The sequence below is a fragment of the Paralichthys olivaceus genome, chromosome 3 (genome assembly GCF_024713975.1).
Source record: "Paralichthys olivaceus isolate ysfri-2021 chromosome 3, ASM2471397v2, whole genome shotgun sequence".
In the NCBI taxonomy this organism is placed as follows: domain Eukaryota; kingdom Metazoa; phylum Chordata; class Actinopteri; order Pleuronectiformes; family Paralichthyidae; genus Paralichthys; species Paralichthys olivaceus.
The window spans coordinates 11,814,112-11,830,584 of NC_091095.1; the positions used below are offsets into that span (position 1 = coordinate 11,814,112).

General features: G+C 41.6%; 1 protein-coding gene across 3 annotated transcripts in view; it reads right to left on the reverse strand.

Annotated features, from left to right (window-relative positions):
• ttll7 (tubulin tyrosine ligase-like family, member 7) overlaps positions 1–16,473 on the reverse strand; it is a 68,551-nt gene that overhangs the window by 23,775 nt on the left and 28,303 nt on the right. For all 3 annotated transcript variants that reach the window (XM_020080495.2, XM_069521944.1, XM_069521945.1), the window contains exons 10-13: positions 10,475–10,569; positions 8,449–8,596; positions 7,351–7,424; positions 3,936–4,071 (exon numbers count right to left, since the gene is read on the reverse strand). In XM_020080495.2, the coding sequence (XP_019936054.1) occupies positions 3,936–4,071; positions 7,351–7,424; positions 8,449–8,596; positions 10,475–10,569 (453 nt within the window). The remainder of the gene's footprint in view (positions 1–3,935; positions 4,072–7,350; positions 7,425–8,448; positions 8,597–10,474; positions 10,570–16,473) is intronic.

Here is a 16,473-nt window from a genome sequence, read left to right on the forward strand (position 1 = left end):
TGACACTGTTCATCAGAAAATATGTTCCAATTTATAAAAGAAAATCTTACATGAACAGTAGCTATAAAACCTTTGACGCTTATTCCATGTGGTTAGCATGGGTTCACCTGCAGAAGCTTTTCTTTTATTTGCCTGTAGATGGTCCACATCTGCAAATCTGAAGTTCTAAACTGCTGATGTGGTCACTTTTTTCAACAGTGTAAGTTGGACTGAAGGTGCAGGTTCAAATGCCGTCCACCGCTGGACTCTGTAGTTGATTGATGAGTTGTCCTGGTTTCCAGAACTTTGCATCAATTATACTGCATTTTTAATTCTGTTGTACAACATAATCAGTAGCACAGTGGGTTTTCTCCTCATGTCTTACTTTACTTTTCAGTCACCAGATGTTCACTGCAAGACACCTATTCTATTTTAAAAACTGCGACAAAAACAGAAAAATTGAGAAATGGGAGGATATCATATCAACAGCAATTCAAGATACATGACTGACATTATTGTCTTCAACCAAACTCAAAGGTTTCTGAGGGTTTCTGATCAGTTTACCAGGCTCCTGTGCATACAGGTAATCATAGAATTTTAGGGGGTTAAATTGTGGTTGCTCAGAGGCCCCGTGCCAAAGTCTACATGCCTGCTGCGCCTTCACTGGAATGCCCCTGCATCCAATGAGTGAGCAGGAAAACAGAGAGAGCCAACAACAGAAGTGACAGTGTGATGTACACCTGTCAACCTGACTGTAATGTAAACGGGGAGAAGGGGGATGCAGACCCTGTAGACACCAGTGTCACCTGTAGCTTCGTTGTCTGTTGAAGAGCAGCTGAAGCCGGGAAGCCTGCCCCGTGTGCACCCTGGCAACGTGCGTCAGCATGTTATTGCTAGGATTACAAAATATATTTTATTTTCTTTGACAGTGTGACAATCCATGACATTTTTCAATTCATGGCCCTGAGAAGCCCACAAAGGCAGCGAACATGAGTCCTGTGGGTACAATGTCTGTCAGGCTTAACAGATATGTTGATGGTGTGCTGGAAAATAAACTCTGGCCCCTTTGCAACAGCAAAGACTAACCAAGCAGGCAACAGGCCCGTCAGATGATCCATTATGGTTCCCACCAGGCTTATGAGCCAAATCATGGTGACGGATGCACAAAACCAGAGGCTTTGGTTTATTATAAGATCATCGTTATGTTTAGGTGAGCCATAACTCTTCCATAAGCACCTTTCAATTGCAGGCAAGATATAAACCAAATCCAATCTCAAATCTGATTCTCCTCAATATTTCATCAGCACTGTCTCACCATCACATTCCCCATCCCTGAGCACAGAGGAGAGGGTCACACTGTGTGATGCTGACACTTGTGGTGAGTTGTGGAGAGCACCACAGGTGTGGAAATGCAATGATGATTCCAGGATGTGTCAGATCGCAGGATTCAGGAAAATCTGTCCTCTGACTTTCCCCGATATTATACGTAAAAAATGTTAAGTTTTTTTTCACCTCAACTAAATTATAACTGATTAAATTATCAAGATCAGTTTTGGAAATCTAAGGTAACATCAAACAGCATTAAAAACCAGTGGAACATAATGTAAATAGTTTTCAGACTATCATCTAATACTGCGCATAAATCAACAAGTGCAATTTTAGTTTTCATAGTTTTTGTGGGTAAAATTGCTGCAGTGAACACGACTGTGCTGTCAGGAGCACAGAGCGCACTGGGTGACACAAGGTGGCTGAAGCACACACACACATACACACGCTCTGCCTTTCCTGACAGTTTGCCCGACACACCTTCACCTCCTGTATATATGGAGTGTGTAAATTAGCAAAGTCTGAAAATAAAGTCAGTGACAGCTCCTGTACAATCAGAAACCTTGATTCATGTGTCAAAAAAGGAATCCCTTTACTTGGTCTTCCTCTCGACTGTTTTATGATTCAACACACAGAAGCACTGATCAACAGGCTCATATATGCATCAACATTCATTTGAGGAGCTTTTCATTGATACATTTATAAATGGAACATTGCCTAAAGATGTGTGGGTCCTACGCACTGGTTAATTAATTAGCCCCCTGGTTTGCAAGCAACATGTTTGAAAGTAGACACATTCTGATCAGTTTATACTTTCATGCAGAAAGCTGCTAGAAATATACTACATAACTGGTGGTTAGCTCATCCAACATTAGCTTATCACCTGACGAGACAAAGAAAGCTGTGTTTTGTTTCTGTGAGTAAAAAGATTACTGGTTCTATACTACAGGCAGCTTCAACACATTGAACAACAACAGCCTTCACATGAATTCCACTATTCTGAATTGTGTGTTTCAACCATCCATCTGTGTGTTGTCTGCAACAATGGGAGCAACTAAACAGAAGCAAGGTTGAGGAGCAGAAAGAAATGCTTATGAAGTCCTTGGAGAAACATAACGCAAATCAAGCTTCACTCTCGACAACAGATTGGCTTGAAAATCCATCAGTAATGTTCAAAAATGGGGAGAAAAATTATTTGCATAAAATGCATTATTTGTGGTCTGATGAATATCACAATGGCACTTTCAAATTCAGCAGCATCCTTCTTTATCATGAGATTAGGATCTCACGCTCCATTAATGTCCCTAAATGAACGGACGGTCCAGTTGTCACTCATGATCATGTCGTTAGATAACAAACTCTACAGCCTCCTTTGTCCCCATTATCTCCCTCCCTTCCTACTTTGAACAAGATCCACATCTCTGTGTTCTGAATAAATTAAACCTACCTCAGCCTGGTTTTTCCACGCACTGATCTTTGATTGACACCTCTGCAGAGAGTCCACTTTTGAAAGGACATATAACTTTATGAAAAACAAGCAGAGAGGCTGTTGAGGTAAGTTCGATTCTACACAACCTGCAACAGTTGTATATATTTCTTCCCAGTGGCTTAATATGAATATGTGTAGTCAATATTAATGTCAAAACATTCCTATTCAGTATTAATTATTAATGCCAGTTTATTTATTTCTAAGCAAGACACAAAACTACTGGAGGGATTTCCAGAAAATATATATTGAAAGGATCGGATTATGTAAAAACCACTATATATAAACTAATATCTGTGAGTACACATCAATACTCCATGCGTTTAAATACTCTTACGATGCCTTCCTTTGTCTTTTTGTTTCAATGATTTCTTCTGAACACATTACCAGACTTGAAAACAGAAGTTTCCCTATTTATTTAGTTTGTTGTGCAGTTATAATTCAAGTTTGTCATAAAACTTCTAAAAGAAGCAAACGTAACAAAGCTTCTATCTGTATCAGAATCACGTTATCTTCTAATTTGTGATTTTTTTTTCTCCCCCTCTCCACTGGGAAGTCTCGTTTTATGAGAATCAACTTCTCTCATTGCAAACTCTCATCATAACTGTGGTCAAGTGACCTTGAAAACCATGACTACTACTTTTGTGGAGACACATCATCAATGCTTGGCAACATTCACGAGTTCACGTGTGTGTTCATTCACACACTTCGTTGTATGTGATCAATCATGTATCCTGAATCTGTGTCAAGAAATAAATAAATTACCTGAAGCAGAGAAATTCTAATGTGTGGGCAGCAAGAAGCTGAAGAGCTGCACTGAACCAAAAATGACACTGAGTGGGATCTGGTCTGCTTTTAAAAGCTCATGTACACAACAAGCACAATAAGTATCTGAGGAGAAAGTGAATGAATGACAGTGAGAACGCGACACAGAGAAGAACATTCTGTCACAAGCTCTAACAAATACAAGGACTGCGGCAAACTTTCCGCATTATTTGCACATGCCACATCCATCTCTCTTTGGCATGTGCTTGTCCACAAGTGTCTGTATATTCTGTGTGTATGTTTGTATGGAAGTCTCTGCAGGTTTCTATGATGTGTGTGAGTGTGCGTGTGTGTGACAGTCTGCCACTGACGTACGTGCCTTCATTCGTTTCAGAGGATTATTCATTTCCTTTTGAAGTGAGGCAGCTCGCCCAGCGAGGAAGGTCTGAAAGGCGGCCGAGAGCAGGCTTTCATACTTCTCCAACAGCAGCTTGTCGTCTGGGGGGTAAATACGTCTGTAGGCCACAGAGACACAAAAAGAAAAGCAGAGAGAGTGAGGGAGGAGTAGAGAAAGAGAGAAAAAGAAAAAAGAATGAGGGTCATCAATGCAGGGAGGAAGGAGATGAGTGAAATGTGAAGAGGGAAAGTGAAAGGCAAGAGACGACAAGATAGAAAAAAGGAGTGGAAGTGACGGAGTGGAGAGCTAGAGAGAGGGTGATTGGGGTTCAGCGAGGATTCGAGATGAGAGGAGGAGTGGTGACAGAATTTGGAGGCAGGGAGCAGTGACAGATAAAAGACAAAAAAGGAGGATAAGAAAGGGGGAGAGAGAGTTAGCAAAGAAAAAGATGAAGAAAATGAGCAAGAATGGGTGTGGATACGAAGATGGAAAGAGGCAGAGTTAGAGGAAAGATGGAGGAGAACTGGAGGGAGGCACGGAGAGAGGTCAAAACACAGCAGGTGAGAGTGATGGAGCAAGCAGGAGGGGAAACACAGACGGAGAGAATTATAAGTATTCCAGCTGAAGGTGTGAAGTGATGCAGAGACAAGCAGAATTACTGCCCTGTGGTTGTGTGCCGCCGCCAACCAGTCAAGTAACAGGAAATATGGTCACAATCTCAAGTTCGGTTCCTGAGTTATGGAGTTGAATATTGGCCAGAGAAGTGTTTGCATAACATTATGACCTTTTGGTCATGTCACCACTTTATCATTTTCCCTATAAGACATTTATATTAAATTTTGTCATAATTGGCATTAAACTCTTTATTTATGGCTAAAAGTGTGTGCCGTGTGTTTTTGTCACATTGACTTTAACTTTCGACCAAATACTTATTTCCAAGTGAACATTTCTCCCAAAGTTGAAGAAATTCTCCAGGTGTCGGACAGACAGACAACCCAGGAACTTGATGCCTCCGGCCATGGCAGTCGCATGAGAGAAGTCAAGTGGTGGGACCAAGGGAGGAGAATGAAGTATGAGGGAGTAAAGAAAAAAAACTAAAAGAAATGTAGCTGTTAATGGAGACCTTGAGTTAGGAATACTGTACAGAAGTAATGCATTAATGCATGTCTGCTTTTTGAACATTACATCCTCCCTGAGACGAGCACTTACCTTCCCGTTTGTCGCCGTCTTTGCTCATGTGCCTCAAGTTCACACATTCCACATAGTTTTGTGCCCTCAAGACTAAACTCACAGTGTTCAGTGTTTATCTTAGGCCAGAGGGGATTAGGGAAATGTATAAACCTGTACCTTGTTATCCTCATAATACATCTCCAGACGCCCCCTAAAACCCTCGCTTTGGCGGTCGAATCAAAACAACAGTGTTAGGAGCACAGTTAGCATTGGTCAGTGTAAAAGCAGGGAAATAGTTCAGCTTCAGCTCTGACATATTTAGAGAATTTTGAATTAAAGGGAAGTTAAAAAAGACAGCTGATAACACACACATAAATATGATGCCCATAGTTTACACATATACTGTAGTTCCAAGTAGAGTTTAGCATTGCCCACTTTCCCCTTTAAAGTTTAAACTACACCTCATCTGCCATTTGAACTGCAATGTGTAACTTCCACCACCAGGTAAAATTCTGGTGACGTTGTGAGGCAGCGTGAGATCATGGGAGATGCTATCTTCATCACAATTTCCGATGAAAATTTTAGTTTAAAGTTTTAGTCTCGTTATGCAGCCAACAGCAATAAATAATCATGATCCATTACGAGTAAACGATACAAAGAGTGGAAGGTAAAAACAGCGGACTGGCGAGTAAAGCCACAGGTAAAGTAGGTATGACGCAATTAAAAGGCGTCAACCTTGAAACGTCCTATGTATTTCGTTCCACCTTTAAGTTACATGGACCTCATTCTTTCTTTGAGATACTCTAAAAACTGCTGCATGAACAGAATTGAAATACTACATTTTGGGGGATGCATTTTGACAGCGCGAGTCAATCAAAGTGCAGCATGAATCACTTGACTGAAAACTATTAGGTCAACACTTTAATAGTGGGTGTTAACTGCTCCCTCTTTTTGGAACCAGCTTTCCCTGAACATATGGACATTTTATTTGAGGGCGACCTTCAACCTCACATAAAATGTTCATGCTGAGGCGTATTTTCTGCCACATGTTTCCTATCTTTCAAGAGGCAAAATTCATATTCCATTCACATCAGTTTCTCCATTTTGCTCAACAAATGTCTCTCGAGCCTCCCGATCCCAACGGATTAAAAGTTGTTAAAATGAGCAGCAGCGACAGTGGCATCAACCAGCTGGGTTTCCTCTGCTGCCACAGGGTCATGTCTGTCTGTACCTGATGCAAGTTTCATCTAATGTAACTAAGTTCATTACCTGAACTCATCTAATGAGAAGCGGTGTGTTAATCAGACTCCAGTGCAGCGCTGGAACACCATCTGAATGCTAAGGGCTCTTTATTAGCGGTGCTCCAGACTCAGATCTCAGCCTGTCTGATTGGCTGTCTGGCTGCCTGTCGGAAGAGAGGAAGGAGGTGACAGCACTTCATGCAGTCTGGGATCAGTATTCTGACTTCAGCCATTCAGTCAAGTGATGAGTCAAGAAGTCACTTAGAGACTTCAACAAGGTCTGTCTGTCTGTGTAAGTGTGTCTTGTGTGTATGTGTAAAGGCTTGAGAAAGACTAGGAAAGTCAGGACCTGGAAGTAAGTAAGTAAGTGTGTGTGTGTGTGTGTGTGTGTGTGTGTGTGTGTGTGCGTGCGTGTGCGTGGTTGCGTGCGCGTTGGATAAAGAGACAAAGGCAGAAATAAACTGAAGGAGATAAGCAACATTAACAATTTACACGGAACAAGTGGCAAACCAGGACTTGATATTGCTGAGTCATGTTTGAAGGTAGATCTGCTCCGTCTCCATGACTATTAAAAATTGACACATTCGATGTCATTCCTAAATTTAAGCTGGAGTTTCAGGAGAAAAGAAAAGAGGTGTGGGGGGGAGAAGAAGAGATGGAAAAAGCTGTCGAACAAGACTTACATGCTGATTTGAATTTGTAAAATGCTGCAGAGGTAACCTTGCATCGTAGAGTAACTATTTGAGCCTTGACATTACACAGTTCCTCTGATTTTCTGTCTCTATTTTACATATTCTCTCCGTCTTAATTATTCTGCCCTTAAAACACGGTTTTCTTCTGTTTGTTGTCTGCAGAAACATTACTTATTCTCCAGAGAGCCAGGCACTCCGCAGATGACCCTGTAAATATAGGAGCCGCTGGCACGAACACAGCGAGCGGGGCTGCTGGAGGGACAGCCTCCTCTCCTTGGCTCTTTGCCTTCTTACCTGTAGTTCCCCAGATGTTGCTTTTCATGCTCCTCCCTGGAGATCTGCTTGCGGACCTGTGCCAGTCGCTCTTTCTAGAAATATGAAGGAAAATCATTCAGGTGAAATTCACTGCCACACCTAACTGATCCACATGAATGCAGTCGTACAAGCAACACTGTGAGAGAGAGAAAGATATGAAAAAGCAGCCACTCCCATCAGTGTGACTTATAATTTAAAGACATTTTTTGATCTATGCTATTACAGTAATACATTAAAAAGGAATAATTATGGAGCTCAGCTGGCTAGTTTCTCCTAAAGCAGAAAGGAGGGGATAACTCCACCACTGCCACTACAGTCTCATTCAATAGACCTGAACCGAATCTCGCACTTCAGCCATAGCAGCACTCGAAGATGAGGTAGTGCCCTTTTCAAATGATGCCTCTGCGCCATCTTTCCTTATTCCCACTGATTACCTCTGTGGCTGATCAAAAGGCTAATCAAAGAGGGTGGAGACGTAAAGCACTAGTAGCTGCCACTTTTCCCCATACAGATGAGAAAAGCTCCCCCAAGTCCTCCATGTCAAAGAGAAAATAATGAAATGGTATGTTTGTCTCAAAAAGACTTTGACTCTATTGCGTAGGAGTGAGAAGTACCGACTTTCTGCTCTGACTTTTCTTCTCATTATAGCTCGTCTTGTTTCACTTCTGAGGAAATAATTTAAACTCTTTGATATTTTTTGGTAAAGTGACTGACATGTTACAATGTCTTGTGTAATATCTCTAAACACATATCTGATGATCACTTGCCGCTGAATTGCTGAAATCAGTATGCATTGCTCTTCACTGCCCATATGAAACAGTACAATGAGTAGTTTTTTTTTAGCTTAGTCAAGTGTTAAAAGTAGGCTGCAACATTCTCTAATGTGCGTTATTAGAAATATTATGATAACTAAAACACCTTGTAGAGATGCTTAAGATGCCAGAAGCTCCACTGAAGTTGGTCAGCAGCCAGCAGAGAGAATATATGTACTGTAACGGCAGAAACATGAATCTTGCTCACTGACTTCCAAAGTGAATAATAACTTTTAAACCAATTTTGTTTCTTTGCGTTTATTACCAGTTCTTCTCTCCTTCTCTCAAGTGTGTGACGTTGTTTCTCCCAGTCTGAGGAAGCAGCCGAGAGCTTCTTCATGGAGCCGTGTCCATAGAGCCGTCTCTGAGCTTCAGCCTTTTGCTGGGCCAGGTTACGCTTCTTATCACTGGCCCTTGACAAACAAAGAGTAAGAAGAGTCAACACAATGCATAGTCAAAAGACACACAGTCTGGGATCACAGCATAAAACTATAAAATCAGATTTTCTTCAACTTCTCCCCTTTTAAAAAATAAAACTTCACATCTTTGGCTTGATTTTGTCCAATTGTACTGCATCTAGAACTTATTGTAGGATCTTGAAGCACTTAACCCTGCTCAGTAAAGAACAAACGTTATCCACAGAAAAATATTTTTAAGAATTCTGTCAAACTACAGTATGAAGCTCGGGAGTGTGCAGGTCTCGTCCCTGACAAATAGACTGACCTGAATTCTCCTTTAGAGTATCACATTGTGGTGGAACAAAGAAAACCCTGCACAAAACATGCAACAGTATAAAAGATAAAGATGGAGCAGGGGCACAAATGAACTAACAAGCCCAGGATGAACAAGACCAGACAGCTAATCCTGAACAAGTGGGCCACTGCAGTCTGGAGAAAGGGCAATTCATTTTAGTCAATCGCTGGCCCTTTAAATTGGATATTGAGTGCCGTTGGGGGTCTGAGGTTTATCAATGTCCATGCCCGGCCGGGTCTGAATTGATCCCATGTTGATACAGTCGGCACTGCAAACTGAGTTGACAGCGGCCCCTACCTCCACATACGGCCTATCCCTCCCTTTTGGGAAGCAAAGCCATTACTATATAAGGAAGAAGTGAGTGAGGTAGAACAAAGCCTTCATTCTCTCCAGCATGAACATAAGCAGTTTGTCCAGTGGAAAAAGCTCCCACCACCTTTCAAGGCCTCCTACGATTTATTTGTCATGAAATAATCAAATCTCCCCTTTTAATCTGTGGGAACACAGAAAACATCAGCCATGAAACAAATCATTTTGATAAGAGCTTTGTTTGTGCCGACTGAAGCCGGGCAGGAGGATGGAGCAGGTTTTTATGTGGGATGGCTGCACCACGCACCACATTTGGCCAAACTAGATGTATGGGGCTGCATGTAATTGATCCATTGTGTGTTTGTGGGGGGGTTGTGGATGTGTGCGACTAGAAGAGTTGAGACTATATTTAGAGCAGTAAGAGGAGGACAAGCACAGGGAGAGAAAACGAGAAAAAGAGAGCAGATATCCAGAGGTCTGGTGTACCATGATCAATCAGCGGACGGACTCACGGTAGCCAGGGGACAGAAAAGCACGCCAGCAAAAACACACACAAACACAGACTACATGGACAAGGAACATGTTATATGGCGAGAATGACAGTGTGCGTAACCTAAACAGACAAACAAATATGCAAAGTAAAAGACAAACACAGGAAGCTTATACAAATATACAGATCTTTGTAAACAATGCTAACTCAAAACCACAGATAACATAAGGCAGCGGATGTAAAGAGAACACACACACACACCGTATCTCAGTGAAGGGTGAACAAAGCACACAATAGAGCTACAGCTTTGTTCCTTGGCCATTATCCGTCTTCTTATTCACCACAGCAACACACCGACGGACAGTTGAACAGACAGACAGACTTTTTTTTACGAGGGGGTTGTCTAAAGCTCAAACCTCCTGTTAGTTTCAAGCTAATGTCACAATTGTGTCATCAATCTGAAACCATAACAAGATAAAGACTGAACAGTGCTGTCCAAAATATATAGACCATATAAAGTTTTAAGTTTCCAAATAAAGCAAACTGAAGGAATCTTTTGGAATCAGAGCCCTGTAAAAGAAAGTTTGATGTGAGCGTTGCCTTCATGAAACTTAATATGATTCATGTGTCTATCTCTGTGTGTGTGTGTGTGTGTGTGTGTGTGTGTGTGTGTGTGTGTGTGTGTGTGTGTGTGCGTGTGTGTGTGTGTGTGTGAGAGAGAGACCCCAGAGAACAGTACCTAATGTTGAGGAGTTTGAGAGCATTGAGCAGCACTCCTTTCTTCACGTCGTAATCAATCTTCTGATCGGTCCCGAAGCTCGGCGCTCGATTGATCTGTCAGAGAGGAGAGAGAGATTCAAAGAATATTCTTGGAGGGGTTCAACTTCATCTTTATTTTTCTTTTTTTAAATTCGGCAGACAGAAATGCTATGCAAATACAGGAGTGAATTAAGGGCATCTTTAGATCTGTTCATACAAGAAAGCAGAGATGGTGGAGGAAAGATGGAAAGGCTTTTCTCCTCGTTGAGGGATGTTTTGGAACTGTTAGCATTTGCTTGGGTGTAAATCCTGTCTGACACTGATGTGTGAATGCATGAGCCTGAAGAAGAGTCTATTATACGAGTATGAATGTGCACATGAGAACAGCTTGTGTAGGTCACTGTCACCAGAGAAGCGACCCAGCCACAACAAGTGGCCCATGACTCTGTAACCTACGTTTGCCCGCCACAGCTACACAATGCAACACCCATCTCTACCGGTGCCACTGATAATCTCTTTGTGTGCATCAGGAAATTACAACCACTCAGCTCAGAGCTTTCATATACAATCAGGAACAGAATAAGCAACCTGTGATTTGAGGTACAAAAGCCAGTGTCACCCTGGGGAAAAAATTCAAGAACGGGTTACCTTTCTTAACTGAACCATTTCAAGCACCAGTGCAAGTATTCAGATGTCAGTTATTATACCTGACACAATAAATCAATTCTTCCCCTTTACTCTTTGTTACGTTCCCCCGTCTCTCTCCCAAGGTGAGAAAGAGATTATGTGAGACAACAAAAGAACCAGAAAAAGAGAGGAGTGCAGCAGGAGGGTGAATGAACTGGCAACTGTGATTGGAATGGTGTCCCCCCATGGGGTTAATTTAAAATGACTACGCAACAGATGCCCATTGAAATGCTGGCTTGGGTTGATAAACCTTGATTGTTTAGACAAGTCTCTTCCTAACATTGTTCAAATGCTCAAACCCCCTTTTTTATGTGGAACAATAGTGTGGGTGGCTCGTTTTAATACCATTTAATTAGTAGTAGCTTGAATAGTAATGGCTCTCATAATGGTGTAAGCATGAGTTAGTACATGTGAGGATCCTGGATGAATCTCCTCCTCACAGAAAGATTGCCAAACATTGACTTGAATCATTATACTGAATCTAACCCATGAGCAAGGTTCCGCAATGGTCAGAAAATATCTGTGGGGCCAAATAAAAGAACTGGGTAACAGATTTTTTCTCCAAGCTGCTGTGCATGTTCATTATAAATGATCTGACCATGTGTATGAGTTATTAGTGTAAGAACGCTGAAGAAGTTTTTAATGAAAACGGTGAATAAGGGCATCAAGGTTAAGATAACCAAAGAGAATTGGTTAGAAATGTATATTAGCCTGAAAAACAGTTGTTAACTTAAGCTGTTTTCAGACATGAATTTTTGTAAAATTGGTCAAATTGGGATATTTACCAGAGTTTAACTTTCTAACAAAGCAGGAAGATGTCCAGGTCACAACATAAGGAACCTTTCTGAAACATTCAGGCGAGAAGAAGCTACTGACTAATTTGTAATGTTTATTTTTGCTACGAGCTGATGTCTTCATCTTTTACATGTATGTCTCCTCTTTTTCATCCTGAGATATTTGTATTCTTCTAGTTTCATGTCCATTGCGTGATAGAAACATAATCTACAAGCCCACTTACTCGCTGTGTTTTCTGAAAAATGGTCCTGCTCTATTCTTCCATGAGCTCACTCAGATATTTTATTAGGTGGGCTGGCAGAAAAAGTTCTGAAAAATGTGCGTTCTCACATTCAACATTCAGCCCTTGCAGAAAATTTCAGGAAAATGTGTGAACCTGTCTGAAAGCAGCTTTAGTCCGACTGTTGAATCTTCTATCCTCACTTTTTCAAATTACTTTCGTGACAGAACTGCCAATTTTCTTTACAACTTAATATGACCCCATATATATACTACATCTGTAGGTAGTCTATTTGCAGTTTGCTTATATTATGTCCAGAATATTCATCAGATTTTAATGTTGGTTTTTATTTCATTTTACACATTTCTACATTTATTTGTTTGTGAACACAAACTAAAACGAAACAAATCTGTCTTATGGATGAAAACCACTGCTGCAGTAACAGTTTTGGAAATGTAGCTGGAAATTCCTCCCTCTCAGTCGCCTCAATCTACAGTCAGAGTGAGTATTTGTGTCAGAAACAACATTCATATTGTTCATATCTTCCTTTAGAAAAAAAAAGCAGTTGGATACAGTTGAGTGCATCAATGCAGCATGAAAGCCAATCACAAATTGGGATTTCGATAGTAGAGCAACACTGAGCCAATCAGAGGTTTTAGTGTGCATCGTAGAGTGGCCAATGAGGAACGAGGGTACAGAATGCCGAGAGAGGCCAATGAGAAAACTGAGTGGTGTGTGACATCAGACCACCAAAAGATTTTTGGGGCTGAAATTGAAAAAATCCGAAGGCTCCTTTACCGAAGCTCTGAGAATCTCCATCCCTATTTCTCTGTCGTTTCTCTTCTGAACCAGACACATAACTAATCCTGACACAAAGGTGTGAACTACAGTGAGGGAGTTTTGAGCTGTATGATAATATTTACATGACAACCAGGATCCCAGGAACCAAGAGCAAGAATGTTCATTTGGATTATAAGGCAGTGGTAAAAGAAAAAACTGCTACTCCTGAACTGTCGATCAGCAATGCACCTTAACTCCAAACACCCACAAAACATGAACATTTTGTACAATACAGATTTAACAAGTGTTGAAGTGCATGTATCCATGGAGGGAAGGGCATAGGTGAAAAAAGCAGCAAGCTTATGAAAACGTACCTTTTCTAGGCCTATTGTGCCGACCTTTCGACAAGTTCAGACGATATCTTCACGAATACCGAGCTACTAAACCCACACCAACATGAAATGTGGTGTACGGATGTGGCTTTGTAAGCGTATATGTGCCTACACCCGCATGTGCGTTTTTCTACACAGCAACCATTTATCAGAGGGACGGGGTAGGTGATGAATGTCTTCCAGCGCAAAGAGGGAAAAAAGAAACAGAGACCTCTATCCAACTCACTGACTCAATAGAATGTCTACAATACGTCCCTCTGTGTGCTGGGAAGGACAGAGCTCCACTTCGACCTACAGTGCCCTACCTAAGAATAAGAAACACTACAAAAGAAAAGGAGGGAAGAGGTCTGTTTTCATTTAGAGCCCTCCTCGATATGACAGCCACAATGAAAAGAGTATGGCTTCAGAGTGCTGCAGCCTATAGGTAACAGCCAGACTGGCAGTTATCCTGGCGATGGATGTCTCATTACTTGTCTTCATTTCTTATTTTGATTTGTGGTGTCAAGCTGTCACAGGGTAGACTGGCATCACAGCGCTCGCTGTCTCTCTTTGCTCTCCCTCAGTCTTTTGTCTCCCTTCTTCAACTCTCAGCTCTCCTCCTGGTTGCCTTCCCTTCCCACTATGTTTCTTGCTGTCTCTCCCCCCATTTTCTGTCTGGTCACTCATCCCCCTTCTCCGCTTACTGGCCCTCATTCTTCAGTCGCTACCTCTCTTCTTCGTTTCTCTTCTGAGTTTTCTGTGTTCTCCTTTTCCTCCTTGGCAGGAAGTTGGACCAGTATGGTCCTAATGAACCCCTGCAGGCTCCCAAATCCCCCACTCTGATTTCCTTAAGTGACTCTGGCATGGTCTTAAAGGAGCCCTTGGTTGCGCCAAGACGCATTCAATAAAAGCGTCAGATGAAAAGATTAGAAACTCCTTTTTACTCGTGCTTCGCTTCAGTTCAGCATCAGCATCTCATTAATGTAGCTCAAATCCCAGTCGCTCAAACAGCAGTTCGAACATATAGGAACAGAACATATCAGTGTGTAATTTTTCACAGGACAAGTTTATCCTCATCTGATCATCCCATTATACTTATAAAGATCAGAGGGTGAACTGTAATTCATTCACATACTGTACACAGGACATGATGCAATTTTATTTTCTGCACCTGGATTGTGTGTGACTGAAACAAATAAGTAACTTGCCATTGTCTGTAAAGACGATAATTGTGATGGGGGGGCTATCCATTTGGTTAGGATTGTCTTTTTACTGATCTTTACTGAAGCTCCCAAAGAACACATTTTATGCCTTACAAGTGTTTTGTTGTTTTTGCAAAAACAACAAAACACTTGGTGGAAGGATGGGGCATGGGCCAAGAGAGAACCCATTTAATTTTGGTGCAGATCCAGACAAATCGGTTGATCCAAGAGTTCTTCTTCACTTTCTTTAACATTGCGAGATATGGCACCTTTTTCTTCTGATTTCCATTGATTTTCCAGGCGACAATTTGAAGATCTCGGTTATAGAAATCTTAGAAATTGATATCTATAAATTTGTGCAATTTGGTGCGGATCCAAATAAAAATCTGGATCTAGCTGATTTAAATGTGGTTTCATGTTGGGAATATGCTTCTTTCAACCACTGCATGGTAACAAACAGGACTAGAAACCTCTATCACCGATGTGTAGCTGATGTAGCGTCATGTAGCCCTAGCTGTAAGGTTTGTTAGAATTTAAGAGGACTGTCGGGCCTTGGCGGAGGTATGTGCTCTTCTGAGTGTCGTTCAAGTTATTATTGTTTTCATTATTTAATATATTTATTTATTCATTTATTCTTTCCAAGTTGGAAATTCTCCTCAGGGTCACTCCATCTGACAATACATTGTTATCATTTCTATGAAGAATTAACCCAGTGAAGAAAATTTCCTTCTAATGATTGTATGACTCACTCATTGTTGAGAGTGTAGTGGGCATCAAACAGCTTGCACCTGTGGCCTCTGCTTGTGTCACACCGACCCTGATAACATAGCAACAGCGATGGATCAAGACCAATCAGCTGGTTTCTTTCCGCAACAAATTGCCCCCCCCCCCATCGACATCTATTCTGTGTCTGCAATAGTCGTCAAACAAGCGTGAGGGCAGCTTGTGATTAATCGGTTCAGAAAAACGACCCCCTCTTATTATTTCTGGCAGAGTGTAAACAACCACTGCTTTGACAAGCCTCCCATTCTGCCCTGCACACTCGAGGGTATCGGCACAGTTCAACCGCTGTCAGAATGGAGTGTTTGTTGCCGCACAATGGCGGAATGGGAGAGGGAGAGGGAGAGAGGGAGAACATGAGCGACAGAAAGACAGACAGCTGGCCACCCGGTTAAGTCGCTCTCTTGTTTCAGCCATCTTATCAATCACTGTTTTGTTCTTTTTGTGGCGTTTTTAGTGGTCCAGTCGGACACGGGGAAACTCTAGCTGTGCATGCTGAGCTACTAGTGGAGGTCCTGGGAGTGAGCAAGGCAACGCTTAGCTCAGCCACCACTCAACCTGACCGGCCTGACTGAATGGCCGGCAGGGTGCAGGGAGTGTTGTGTTTCCTTTTTTTTTTCTTTCTTTGAGGACACACAAAGATATAATGAGAGACAGCCACAAAAGCAAAGGGTGCATTTAAGGTGCACAAAAACGTTAACCGTGATATTCCCACCTTAGTATTTTTTTAAATGCAAGAATAAATCAATCAAATATGCCTAAGGTCAGTCTTAAATATGAAAGAATATATATGTTCTTCTCTTACATACTAAAGTTCCATATGTCACTCATAAACATTATATATATATCTCCCCTTTCGATCACATGCATGCACACACACACACACACACAAACACACACACACAGTCTGCCATGCCTGCCTGATGATAAATGACTAAATGTTGGGGTGTGTTTTCAACTGGCCCACATATGAGGCCTGTGCACTTCTAATTTGATACTTATTCCATGAAATAGTCATGTTGCGGGAAAATGGATGTGGATAGAGATAGACAGTCTCATACATCATTCTAATTATTCTTTAATAAACCTCTTATGAGCCAAAGTGGCTTGCAGGTAACTACTGCCACCTAGGGTTTGGAAAGAA